Source organism: Zootoca vivipara, chromosome 13, assembly GCF_965207765.1.
Source record: "Zootoca vivipara chromosome 13, rZooViv2.hap1.1, whole genome shotgun sequence".
NCBI lineage: Eukaryota > Metazoa > Chordata > Lepidosauria > Squamata > Lacertidae > Zootoca > Zootoca vivipara.
The window spans coordinates 19,511,174-19,525,225 of record NC_142596.1 but is presented as its reverse complement, the minus strand read 5'-3'; the positions used below and the strand labels follow the sequence as shown (position 1 = coordinate 19,525,225).

At 46.4% G+C, this 14,052-nt stretch overlaps 1 protein-coding gene across 1 annotated transcript in view; it reads left to right on the top strand.

The window, feature by feature from the left end:
- Positions 1 to 4,983: 4,983 nt before the first annotated feature.
- The window catches only part of AGBL1 (AGBL carboxypeptidase 1), a 403,281-nt gene continuing 394,212 nt past the window's right edge, over positions 4,984 to 14,052 (top strand). Inside the window, exon 1 of the mRNA XM_088656701.1 lies at positions 4,984 to 5,234. Within this exon, the coding sequence (XP_088512827.1) occupies positions 5,184 to 5,234 (51 nt within the window). The 5' untranslated portion in view covers positions 4,984 to 5,183. The remainder of the gene's footprint in view (positions 5,235 to 14,052) is intronic.

Sequence of the window (14,052 nt, the reverse complement as noted above, 5' to 3'; positions counted from 1 at the left end):
TTTGGTAACTGCACTGGGTGGTGGAGGCTCGCTAGGGTTTCATGCAGGACCTTTGCAGAGCTACTACCGGTAGTACCTGGAGATGCTGGGGTCCTTCTGCATGCAGGACAGATGTTCTGCCAGTGAGCCACCACCCTTCACCAAAGGGACTGGCTGAGGTTGACGCACTGGAGCTGCTCTCCTGGTTCCAGGGTTTAAGGGCCAGAAGTATAAAGCAGCATCCTATGTTTCTGAGGAGAGGGAGAAGGAGGGGAGGGGAGGGGAGGGAGGAAGGGAGGAAGGAAGGAAGGAAGGAAGGAAGAAAAGAGGGAGTGGGAGGAAGAGAGGAAGGAAGGAAAGAGGGGAGAGAAAGAAGAGTAGGAAATAAGGAAGGGAATAAAGAAGGAAAGAAAAAGAAAGAGGGAGAGAAGACTGAAAGGGAGAAAGAAGGAAGGAAGTAGAGGGAAAGAAAGAATAAGAATGAGGGAGAGGAAGAAAGATGGGAAGGACGGAAGGAAGAAAGGAAGTAAGGAAGAAAGAAAGAAAACAAGAAAAGAGGGAGCAGGAGGGAGAGAGGAAGGAAAGAGGTGAGAGAAAGAAGAGTAGGAAAGAAGGAATAAAGAAGGAAAGAAAAAGAAAGAGGGAGAGAAGACAGAGATAAGGAAGGAAGGAGAGGGAAAGAAAGAATAAGAACGAGAGAGAGGAAGAAAGAAAGGGAAGGGGGGGGGTCGCTGCCTTGTTTCAGCGCCAGAAAAGAGCGCGAAGGGACCCAGGGGCAAAAAGCATTTCCCGTGCAGCGTGAGGCAGCGGGTGTCCGTTTTAGGAGAAGTGCGTAAAGCCTCAGAGTTGCGCATTCGTGAGGCTGAGCCGCTGCTGAGCTCACGTTCATGAGGCTGAGCCGCGGCAGGAGGAGGAGGTGAGGCAAGAGGAGGCGGAGACGGAGGCTTGCCGGGTCGGTGCCCGGCAGCGCCGTGCAGAGAGTCCCGAGCCTCTGGGACGCAGCAGTGCTCTGTAGCACTTTGAATCCTCCTCCTCCTCCACACGGCGCTGCTGGGTGCTTTGTCTGTGCTTCAGCAGCAGCAGCAGCCGTTTCCAGGTGCCGAGCCGTGGCAGGAGGAGGAGGATTCAAAGTGCTACAGAGCACTGCTGCGTCGCAGAGGCTCGGGACTCTCCGTGCAGCGCTGCCGAGCGCTGACCCGGCAAGCTGCCTCCTCCTTCTCCTGCTGCGGCTCGGGGCGCTCCACGCAGTGCAGCTCTGGCCGCCTTTCTAAACCCCCCCGGCCCCAGCTGTTTGTTGGCGTTTTGTCGGCACAGCGCTTCAGCAGCAAGGTCCCGCTGCTGGGTCCCGCTGGCTGGGGCGCTTGGCGGGCCACATTACGAGGTCTGGCGGGCCGGATTTGGCCCCCGGGCCTTGTGTTTGACACCCGTGGTCTAGAGGAAGGCTAAAATAAAAAAAGGGGGGGGGAGAGAAAAAGCATTGATCGGGGTTCTTACATAGCCAGGCTTGGAAATAAGTCACTTGGGTGCTCTCAGAACAAAGGCTTCGAGAACAAAGCGGAGAACAAAGGAGGATGGAAATACTCCTCAGGATGTAAAGTCTGTTATCAATCGTGTTACGGCAGGATAGAAATGGTGGGAAATGTTGAAGCGCCCAACGGTGGTTTATTAAGGAAATATCTTCTGATTGCCCTGTTTCCGTATCTGACTATGTGAAAGGCTGAGTGTAAGCTGTGATTCTGCAGGAGTGCAGGGAAAGCACACAATGTGGAACAGGGCACAACGTCCAGCTTCCAAAAAAAATCTCAGCTTTTGTTTTGTTGCTGGATCAGGCTAGCATCCTGTTCTCATAGTGGCCAACCAGAGGCCTGAGCGTGCTTCTTTTTACCTTTGCAACCCTAAGGAAACTGACAGTTGGCATGGAGTTCTACCTGACAGGGAGTGAGGACTGCAGCCCCCAAACTCCGAGCGTCCTCTGGTATGCACAGCTCTGCTGCATTTCCCTTCTTCTCCAGTGTGCTTCACTGACATACAGTGGAACCTCGGTTTATGAACACCTCGCTTTACGAATTTTCGGTTTACGAACGCCGCGGACCCATCTGGAACGGATTAATTCACTTTCCATTACTTTCAATGGGAAAGTTCGCTTCAGTTTATGAACGCTTCAGTTTATGAACAGACTTCCAGAACCAATTACACCCATGCTTCGGGTTAAGTACGCTTCAGGTTGAGTACTCTGCGGACCTGTCTGGAACGGATTAATCCACTTTCCATTACTTTCAATGGGAAAGTTCGCTTCAGTTTATGAATGCTTCAGTTTATGAACAGACTTCCGGAACCAATTGTGTTCATAAACCGAGGTACCACTGTATATCAAATGATATATGCACACTAATCTTCTAGCATAACACAGCAAGAAGCATGAGACATCGTAGAGCTAATCTACGTATTTATTTACACACTATGTACAGACAAAGGAATCATGGCGTCTTCTCTCTCCAGCTCTGAGAGAGGAACAGGAAACAAGTAAAAGCAAAAGTACAGTACAGTAGTACATACAGCAGAATAGATACTAAGACTGTCTTCCATTCCCACACTTTCCCCAGACAGGCATGTGATTTACACCAATCTCATCTGCAGCATTGGAGGCATGAAATACTAACATTAAGGTCCCTGCAGCTGCTCATTCTCTGGCCCACGAGTAGCCCATATGATGATCTCCAGAGGTTTGTTGGACACCAACTCCCATCACCCCTGACCATCGGCCATGCTGTCTGGAGCTGATTGGCTAACTTTGCTCTGACTGGAGCCACAGTGGTCTTTCTTTCATCCTGGTGCTCTTTGTAGAAGTTTGTGTGTGTTGGTGTTTGGTCTTGGCTGTGGAGGGCAGAGGATCCACCCACTCACTTCTGCACACCAGAGCAACAAGGGATGTAGGTGGCACTGTGGTCTAAACCACTGAGTCTCTTGGGCTTGCCGATCGGAAGGTCGCCGGTTCGAATCCGCTCGACGGTGGTGAGTTCCCATTGCTCTGTCCCAGCTTCTGCCAACCTAGCAGTTCAAAAGCACACCAGTGCAAATAGATAAACAGGTACCACTGCCACGGGAAGGTAAATGGCGTTTCCGTGTGCTCTGGTTTCCGTCACAGTGTCCCGTTGTGCCAGAAGCAGTTTTGTCATACTGACCACATGACTGGAAAGCTGCCTCCAGACAAATGCCAGCTCCCTCGGCCTAAAGTGAGATGAGAGCCACACCCCATAGTTGCCTTCGACTGGACTTAACCATCCAGGGTTCCTTTTCATTTTACCTTACCAGAGGAACATAGGAGGTCTTCTCCATCCAAGCACTGGCCATTGCCGGTTCTGCTTAGCTTCAGCATGGTTGGTGGATCACAGATTGTGCTGAAATCTTGGAAAACCAGAATGGTGGCTGTCTAAAGTGTTCTGTGGCTGGGGGATAGGACTTTGCCTGCTACATAGCTGTTGTGTTCTGGTCCTGCGAAGGCAGTAAGGTGGAAAAGTTTTTGCAGCACCATGGAGAACTCCTAGTGAGCAACTTGCTCTATCAAGGATTAAAAGTGGCCTGGGGCACTTTGAGCTTCTGTCTTCCACCCACTTCTTGTAGGATCTGCCCCCTTTGGAGTTTCTTAAAGGGCCAAATGTCTGGCTTGAAGTCTAGGTAAGGGTTTTGTCTCAGATTGGTACCTTCATCTCTCCTGTGTCTATTGTTTAGTTAAGCCTTCCTCACCCATTTTTCCATTTCTCCCACTGCATAACTTTAGAAAGTAAGTTTGATGGGACAGATAATTCACTTTTCTACCTGGCTCTCTCTCCAGGCCCTTTCCTATATAGGTTCATTAAGGATTCTTGTTATGCTCTCTTTATTTCTCAAGTATGTTGGCTGAACATGCACTTTGCTGAATGATGTGTTCTCTGCCCCTGACACCACCAGGTGGATCCTCATGCAATTTCCCGCTTTCCCCCTGTCTCTGGGCAGTTCTGAATACATAGGTGCTCATATATTTTAGCTTAGCATAGAAAGCTGCCTTATACCCAGTCTGTAGCTCAGGGGTGTAGCTCAACAGTAGACCACCTGCTTTGCATGTAAAATGTCCCGCACTCAATCCTTGGAAGCTCCAGGTAGGGCTGGGGGAGAACCCTGTCTGAATTCCCATAGAGCCATTGCCAGCCAGTGTGGACAAAACTGAGTTAGATGGACCAGTGGAGTAAGGCAGCTTCCTAAGTCAGACCATCTAACTCAGTCTTGCCTGCACTGACTGACAGCAGCTGTCTGGTGGTTTCAGACCAGAGTCTTTTCCATCCTTGCCTGGAGATCCTGGAGATTTTTGCATGCACAGAAAAGATTCATAATATAACAAAGTTCAAAGCTGTACTAAAATAGATCCACCATTTGGACCTGACAGCTCAGGTTTGAATGATTGCTGGGAGCCCCCCAAGCTCTCTCTTCTCAGCCCCTGACCAGCCTACTGACTTGCCTTGATTATTGATTAAAATCCCTCTACACACCTAGGCCAGTTCATGTACTGCATACAAGATAGGCTGCAGCTTACAAACAGCTTTCTTTCTTTTTTTTTAAAGCAAGTGAAGAGCTCTGGTTTACTAAGCCTGCAGGACTCCTCTGCTTGCCAATGTCTAGGGCCCTGTCAATCTCCATGTGTCTCCAATTTCACTAGGACAGAAGCAGTAGGAGCAGACTGGCCTCTGAGGGCTCTCTGGAACTGATCAGCAGGTCAGCTGAGAATGTCTGACAGGCAGGCAGCCTCGATCGCCCTCCCCTTCTTCTCCGCAGGCTTTGCCCAGAGGATCTGAGGTTCTCCTCTCTTTGCCTTTTCCTCCTCCTGCTGCCATCACCACCCACCCTGCACGCCTCCGGCTGTGCACCCAACACCCGGACCTTTCACAGAGCACTTTGCTTAATCCCTCAGATTCTTTATATAGGAATTAATCTCTCCGTCACAGTGGGAGACCACTACAGGGACAGGAGACCAGGGGGCGGGCTGTGTGTATGTGAAGGGAGAGTGTGAGTGCCTGTGTGTACATTTGTCTCTTGCGTGGAGGTCTAGAGTTGCATTGCTCTGGTTTTTTACTTTCTCCTGCTCTGGAGTTTAGCTGCTCTCTCTGAATCAGGCCAAGCAACTGTTGGAATTGCATGCACCGCTAGCACTTAGAGAGTGAGCATAGAGCAGCATGGCTGAGCAAGAAGTTAGTGGCTTGCAAGTTCTTCTCTCTACGCTTCAGGTAAGAGGACTTCAAAGTAGCTGGAATGGGGAGACCCCTGTTGGTTCTGTCTTATTCTCTCCCCTCCCTCCTACCTCCCTCCTGTCTCAAGGTCAGCCTTAAGAATTGAATGGATGTACCGGCTTTGATATTTAACACCTCCCCGCTGTCCAAAATCAGATTGGGCGCATGGAATGAGACTGTGAGCACTGAACCAGGAAGTCTCACCCATGCCATGAACTTATCAGGTGGCCAGCTTAGCCAAACGTCTGTTTCTCAGCCTTCTGTCTGCAACACAGAAAGAATAATACAGTACTGACCAAATTCGCAATGTACATAGTGTGCCTTTTGTACATTTAGATGCTGTGTAAATATCAGGTAACAGCTTGTTTACACTGAAATCTTTTCTTGCAGCAGCCCTAGCTGTTTTAAGTCTGCTGCAAGTTTGGGATTTGTTTTGGGTTCCAGAACAGAAAAACAAATGATTCTTACCCCCAGTTTATGCATTCAGGTCTAGCATCCCATTTTTTTTTGTTTTGTTTTAAAAAGCAAGTGCTAGAAACCAGGCTTGGGTTTGTAGCTGCATAGAATGGATGCTGCTGTTGTTATTTACTCCGGACACCTGAAGCCTAAGAATGATTTCTGTATATGTCAGAACCTTTCAACAGAATTTTATTAAAAACAATCTCTCCTATGTTGGTGAAAGCCCAAAGAGAGGTTGAACCTTCCAACCTGCAAACAGAAAAGTGGATTGTTGCAGTTTGGGAATTAAGGATCGTGCTGATTATGCTATCATTGTTGTCATCTTGGATGTGACACCGTCCAGCAGCTGCTATGGAGGGAGAGGAGCATCCTAGTTTGCACTAATGGAGATGTAGCATGTCTGTCATTAAGGCAAGAGCATGATGGCAGTAAATAGAAAGGTGATGGAAATGGCAGGGTCCCTAGTGGCGCTCTCTCTCTCTCTCTCTCTCTCCTCTCTGAACCTCAGGTCCCAGGGGACAAATGCACACCCCAGGAGCAGGGAGGCCTTATTTCAAATTCTCACTCAACCATGATGGATATTTGATAATTTTGTTCCTTCACAGGGCTGTCCTACCTGACAGGGCTGTTTTGATAGTGGAACAGGAGTGGGCAAACTTTGCCCACTACCCTGAGCCACATGGAAGAAGGTCAGAATGAAAAGGCGATAAAGAAAATGAAAAACTACGATTGCTACTTCACTGGCTTTCCCCCATTAATTAAAACCCGCTACATAATTAAAAAGAAAATTGGAGTCAGGAAGCAAAGCCATTTAATTTCTAGAACTTTTTCACGGAAAATTTCATTCCTTGGTGCAATTAAAAAAATGTCTCTATTCAAAGACAGGCAGAAGCAATTAAATGGTGGTGTGTTGTGCCATGTGTTGTGGAAGTGCATATGACAAGTAAAAAAAGACTTAGTGGCTTCAAAGTAGAACTACTTAGACTACAGATGTCTTGGTGTGGCAGACGTTTATCTCCGGACTGTTCCTTGTGTAAAATTCATGAGCTCCGTCAATTTGCAGAATTCGTTTCCCCCCTGCAAAATGCAGATCAAATTGAAGACTCTTCCCTTGTATTTCATGTAAGAGTGTGCAAAAAAGGTTTATCATTATCATTATTATCATACCTAAAAATCTGTTCATCCCATGTTTCTTCACTGAAATTCCATTTTTTCCATGCTTTCTGTATTGGCTAATTTTTCATGTTGGTACTCACAATCACATTGCTTTTTTTAAATAATAATCTTGGGTCATCCCCTGTGGAGGTAGTGTAGAGAACATCAGCACCTGCTTTTGGCTGAAATCCTGTACTACCTTTCCAACTGCCCCCCCAACATCCCAGTGCAGACCATTTGTGATGTTGGGTGGTGGCTAGGGAAAAAATGTTCCATTCTCTCTCTCTCTCTCTCTCTCTCTCTCTCTCTCTCTCTCTCTCTCTCTCTCTCTCTCTCTCTCTCTGTGTGTGTGTGTGTGTGTGTGTGTGGCAGTTACAATCCCCCCACAAAATGTCCCAGAGCAAGTCTGCAGTGTTCATGGAGTGGGGAATATAAATGATGGTAATATCTTCTCGGCCACTACCTGAGATAGGTATGTAACCCCGACCATAGTCTGAATGGACACAGAAAGAGTCCCATTCATGCCCATTCTGTCCTCTCTGTGTTAATTCCAGATAAATGCAAATTTTTCCATTTGTCCTGAAATGAGTCTTTACTTTCATGCATCACCTGAAGTTCAGCATTCAGACCCAACACTCAGTTGATCGAATCAGCGAAATAAAGCAGTGCCACCTTAACCTAGAATATACTGCTTCTTGCTGCATGGGCTTTTATTCATTGCATGCTTGAGTGTCCTTCATCCCCAATACTCCTTGCATGTGGAAAACAAGCACTTCAAGGAAAATAGTTCAACTTAGTTGTTTTTTTAAAAGTTTTGTTTCCCAGAGTTCAAAATCAGGGAGTATTCAAAAGTGTTTGACCCTAAACTAGTCATTCACACCCTTTTACTCAGAGGGGCCATTCTGCTATGCTACGTGAAAACTCATGCACCTGCTAGTGCAAGAGCCCCGGTGTTTGCAGACACAGAACTTTGAATTCAGCCCACTAAGTTTTAAATAAAATGCAAGAAACATTGAGGCTAGATTTTTGTTTTTTTAAAAAAACATAACTTGTAATTCCACAGCATGTCAGAAGGGAAAGATAAAACCCCACTGTGTTAAAACAGATATAAGATCTGATGAGCCTCCAATATCTTTCCAAAGCTCAGGATGACAGGATGCCCTATTCATTGGCAGTGGATGCCAACACTATATGAGGCATCCTGGATTTAGTCCCAGCACTCAGAATGGCACACATGTTTGCTGAGGCCACAAGCTCTGGGTTTTGGATTGTGCTCATTTAGAGCTGGCACCCTCTGGGACGGCTGGCAGGTACCTGCGTGACCTGCGTCCCAGTATGCTGGACAGCAAACTTGACAGCAGGCTACAGTTCAAAAGGAAAGAGGTGAAAATCATGTGTTGATGGAGGATGTGTGGATTCTTCTCTGCACAAGACAGGAGCCTAGAAGGGAGCAGACACAAGAGCCTCCCTTAGACATCATGAATTGCCCTCCTCCTCTTTCCCAGCCCTTGCCTTGCAGATGACAGATTGAGATATTGCTATATGCTGTGGTCAAGGGGGAAATCCTTTGCCTTGATACCCTATGCAAAGATGTTTGGTATTGACTGAGGCTGCAATCCTACACATACTTATCTGGGAGTAAAGGTAAAGGTAAAGGGACCCCTGACCATTAGGTCCAGTCACGGACGACTCTGGGGTTGTGGTGCTCATCTCGCTTTACTGGCCGAGGGAACCCGCGTACAGCTTCCGGGGTCATGTGGCCAGCATGACTAAGCTGCTTCTGGCGAACCAGAGCAGTGCACGGAAACGCCGTTTACCTTCCCGCCAGAGCGGTACCTATTTATCTACTTGCACTTTGATGTGCTTTTGAACTGCTAGGTTGACAGGAGCAGGGACTGAGCAATTGGAGCCCACCCCATCGCGGGGATTCGAACCGCCGACCTTCTGATTGGCAAGCCCTAGGCTCAGTGGTTTAACCCACAGCGCCACCCGCGTCCTGTACCTGGGAGAAGGGATGGGCAAATGTCAATTCTGTTTCCCTTCCACCTTTCCAATCTTAAATTCTCTGAGTAACTAACAACAGCTGTATCTGCTATGACTGTTTTAGCAAACTTCTCCTCTTTAGGAGAATGGTGGGCAGGCCGATGGGATGGCCTGCCCAGGGCGTCGGCCTGCCCACCATTCTCCTAAAGAGGAGAAGTTTGCTAAAACAGTCATAGCAGATACAGCTGTTGTTAGTTACTCAGAGAAGGTTTGGGAACCTTCAAGCTTCCAAGACGTCCAAAGTTTAACCTCAGAGGATGCTGAGCCATGGTTAAATGCCATGAAGGCTGAACTTGATTCCTTAGGGAGGAACAAGACATGGGAAGTAGTTCCAGGCCTGCCCAGGCCACAAAAGGTTTACAAAGTTCAGTTCTTGCAAAAGTTTTTCAGTGTTAATTTTATGCATTTTTTAAAAATCACCACGGTATTTAACAATAATATCTTATGACCTTTAGAGGAGAAATTGTGAATTGTAGAATTTTAAATACCCATCATCCTTGGCTTCACTCAATTTTGTTTATAACACTCTTCCATTTTCTTCTAGTTATGAGGGTGGGGGTGGGGAGGGGCCTTATAAGTGGCCTTTTTTTATCTAAATCTGGCCCTGCTGATACTGGTCACTGATTGCATTACCTGGCCAATGTGACCATTCTTTAGAGATGGTAAATCCTTAGTTCTTGAATCCAGGTCACAGACATACCCTATTGATACATTAAAATTTTGGGAGATACGGAGAGGAGGTGTTTATACGCCAGTCAAACTGAAAAATGGTACAGTCCCGGAAAAAGCTTTACCACTTGATTCTGTTGTTCACCTGTGCCCCTTAAAGGAGCAGCAACACGAATAAGCTTCCCATGGATTCAGTGGGTGCCACTGCCAGAAAACCAAATGACAATTCATCACTGCTTGATCACAAGCTAAACACAGTGACTTTAATCTTCAAGCTTCGTGTGGAATTTGGCAACCCAGAAGACTTCAAAGGACTCCACATCAAAGCAGGGATTCTGAAAGGAGTCAAAGAGCACCCAGCTCAATCACAGCTGGACGAATTGGTTTAGAGAGGCAAGGGCTCTCTCAACCCAATAGATCACAGAGTGACAGGTGCTTGGTGGCAGCAGAATATACTTCATTGGTCCAAATATAAGCCACCCCTAAAATAAGATCTCCTTGAAAGGGGAAAAATACTGTAAATCTCTGGCACCATCCAGTGTTTTTTACAATCTAAAAAATTACACGCTACCTCTTGCCTTGTCTCATAGTGAACAATTCACTGGGCAACCAGCACCACCTGTAGAGAAGGGTGTAAAATATCCTTTTACAGAAGCTACTGAAGTTTACTGAAGTTCTGTGGGGTTCCCAAGGTCTTAGCTTAAATTTCAGCTCTACCTATAGCAGCATGATGACCACGCTCTCAGGTATACAAGCCAGATCTGGGAGGAAAGTGTGGCCCATATGCAGAGCAATACAGTATTTACGTTCTCTGTAATAAAGAACAAAGCTCAACCCAATAAGCAGCCAGATAATTAAGGTGGCCACTTAGGCATCACCAAGAAAGGGGAGACAGATTTGCATGCAAGTTGCATTTTTTCTCAGGAATACCCGGGGATTAAGCCTGAGATCTTCTACATGCAAAGCCCATGAGTTATGGTCCTTACCCACTATCTTCCCTCTCTCCCTGCACATACATTTTCTCCTACAGAATGAAGGGTGGGATAGAAACCAAATAAGTAGTTTCCCCCTTGGCTGCAAGCAAACTAATTTGAGCTTGGCCCTGCTAAAAGGCCAGTCTGAGAGCCAGGGTGCTTGCCAGGTTCCACGCCCCCAGGCTGCATTCTCATCATGTTCAGCTAGGAGACAAAAGAATTCTCCGCTTCCCTCATCGGAAGAGCTTGCCTCATGGAGAGGCTATGCGCACCTGTCCACAGTGAGGCTTTCTGGTGGGCTCTGGAATGGGCTAATGGGACCAAAAACACCATCCTGCATGCCGGAGAGGGGTGTATTTGCTAGAAAAGGGAATGGGGAGTCTGTGTGCTTCCAGGCATAGTTGGGTCACGCAGTTGCTCTTGAAAAATTATGCTCTGTGAATTTTGATGCCAAATATTTTAATTTATCTATTACACCGTGTACTACCCCCTTTCAGGGTACACGGACCTCGCTACCTAAAAACTTGCCAGTAACTGATATTAGACGTCTGATGATATTTGATTTCCAAATATTGTCTGTATTTGATAGCTGACATGCAGCAGTTCTTTAGCTTGTAAGTTGGCATGCAATGATACTTAGTGGGGCTGAAAAGGGTGGGGTGTTTTAAGACCCCACTGTTGTAAAATAGCTCCCTTTCAGATACTTTTGGCACACACACGCTCATTTGTTTTAACCTCCCTTGGGCTCCCGTTCTGTTTAGTTTGCTCAATGGTGTCATCACACAGCCCAATAGGATTGTGACATCATCCCACCTACTGTATGATCCCTGATTGAGTGGCAGTCCCCATGTGACTAACCCAGGAAGCACGGCCTTTGCTCTCAGTTGCGGTGCTGGCCCACAAGAGTGCTGGCCTCCCACAAAAGCCGGAAACACAAGAACATAAGAACAGCTGCCTAAATCAGGCCAATGGGCCCAGCTAGTCCTACCCAGCTAGCAGGATCTGAACATAAGTGCACTCCCCACTTCATGGTTTCCAGCAACTGGCATTTGGAAGCACTGTTGCCTTCAGCTGTGGACACAGGGCATAGCTAGTGTTGCTAGTAGCTTTATATGCCAATGATTCATCTACTCTTTCAAAGCCATCTAAGTTGGTGGCCATCTCTGCCTCCCGTGGGAGTGAATTGCATAGTTTAACTATTTCCATTTCCTGCCTTCATCTACCCCATTTCCCTACCTGAAGCACGTCACTCCACTCTGATGAATGCCAGGACTGGCCCCCTTTCAATTCCTATAGGTGCCCCCACCCCCAGTAAGGTCATCCCATAGCAGCATTGCCAGATCTGATTCACTATGTGGCACTGTCTCAAGATGCTGGGGCTGGGGTGGGAATGTGGATTTTATATTCAAAACAGCCCAATGTGTTGTGAGCCTGGGCTGAAGAGCCCCTTTTCCAGCCCTCACCCTGCCTCCCGCCCCCAGCCCATTGGTCTGCTGGGATGGGGGCGGGGCAATGGCCACCCTGAAGCCAAGGTGGGTGGCACCCTGATCCCAGGAAACCCCGTGCTGGGTCGCAAACCCTGCCCACCTCTTGGAAGGGGTGAGTGGTAATTGTTGAAAGGCCTTACGCAGTTAAATTGAAAAACAGCTTGAACAGATCTGCTATCTATATCGCTGCTGCACATGTTCAGTATCCTTCAATATCACAAAAATACCCACCCCCTTATTGATAGTTTATTATATATATCAGGCTGTCTGAAAGACTCTTCCTTGTTTACTTTTGCATTGTTCATCATGGTTTGTACTAAATCAGTAATGTGTGTTATTTTATAAATATTTTTTATGCTTTAACATTAATATGCTTTTATTTTATCCTGATTGCTAATTTTACTAATTGCAAATCTCAAACATTGAGTAGCGATTTTTATTTGCATTTATGCAAATTCTGTTTCCTGGTTTCCGTTTTATTATTTTGCTTTGTGCTGCTGTGGTCTAAGGACCTGTGCAATAAAAGTTATTCAATGTCCTTTACACATTGATTTGTAACTGTATGGAATATATATTTTGCAGAAATCTCTCCAGGGCATTTTTTCAATTTCACTTGGCCGAAACATGTTGGGCTGTTCTGAAAATACCCCCCCCCCAATCTTGAGATATGTTTTCTTTGTTTTGGGATGCTGTCAGGGTTTTCGTTTGTTTGTTTTGTGTTGGATGTTTCATTTTAGATTTGTTTTGCAATTCTATGTAGCATTGTGCAGTGCTCCCCCCCAAAAAAATGCTTAGAGGTACTCTCATTTTCCTACTCATATTGAAATACTGCCCCTCGATGAGGCCAAACCTGGATTCACAAAATGTTTAGGGGTATGTGTACCCCTGCGTCCCGTCCCCCCCAGAAAAAAAGCAATGGCATTGTGACATCATTCCATCCATGACACAATTGCTGATTGGCTGGGATTATCCCTGTAACTAATTGCAGAAAAGGATAAATAGTGGCCATGGAGTGAAAGGGCAGAGAAGCAGGAACATGCTAAACATGATTGGAAAAAAGTGCATATTTATATAGTAATTTAAGTGACTGTTTGGATATACTTCAGACCTGCTAAAATGAATGAATTCAAAGTCATAGCTGAAAAGAAGGAATATTTAATGCCACCTTAGACAGCCCTTGCAGCTGGAAGCATCAGGTAGCCATGGCCTCTTACAAAAGATGAAGTTGCAATTGTTCTGCTTTGCACTGATCTACCTGGAAGCAGGAGTGGTGGCAGTAGAGAAATAGTGGGAAGAACAGATGCTTCTGTGTTGGCATCTGAACTACCCACCTGTCTGCAGCACAGATGGACAGAAGGACGCCAGCAGGGAAGGGAAGGTTGGTACATTTGACCTTCTCCTGCGATTAAAATGCTGAATGGCTGAAGTCATTGGAAGCTGAGCGAGCGGAGCTGCTTTTCTGTGTGCTTCATCCTTCCAGGAATAAATTGCTATTCTGGAAACAAATGGGCCAGATATGTATATGTGTACATGAAGATCAGGACCAGTTTATACAATCAAAGGGTTGATTCCAGTAGAAAAGACTTTCCTGGGCATTCCAGATTGCAGGTGGCGTGTATGCCGTATGTGTAACTGCTAGGGGTGTGGGGTGGGGTTTTAGATTAGATTCTGTTCACATTTAAAGGAAACCGAACCCCATTCAAGCTTTCCAAAACAATACGTAAGCCAGAACAGTGCCATATTTTGAAATTTCATCAGATTTTGCAATGCAGCTGTCCTGCCAAGTAATGTATACAAAAATGCATATACCAGGGCCATTGATCAGGATGAATACGATATTGGCAACCTCTGCTTTGGGATATACAGTCTTTGGGATATACAGTATGCCGTATGTGTACCGTAACTGCTAGGGGTGTGGGTGGGGTTTTAGATTAGATTCTGTTCACATTTAAAGGAAACCGAATCCCATTCAAGCTTTCCAAAACAATACGTGAGCCAGAACAGTGCCGCATTTTGAAATTTCATCAG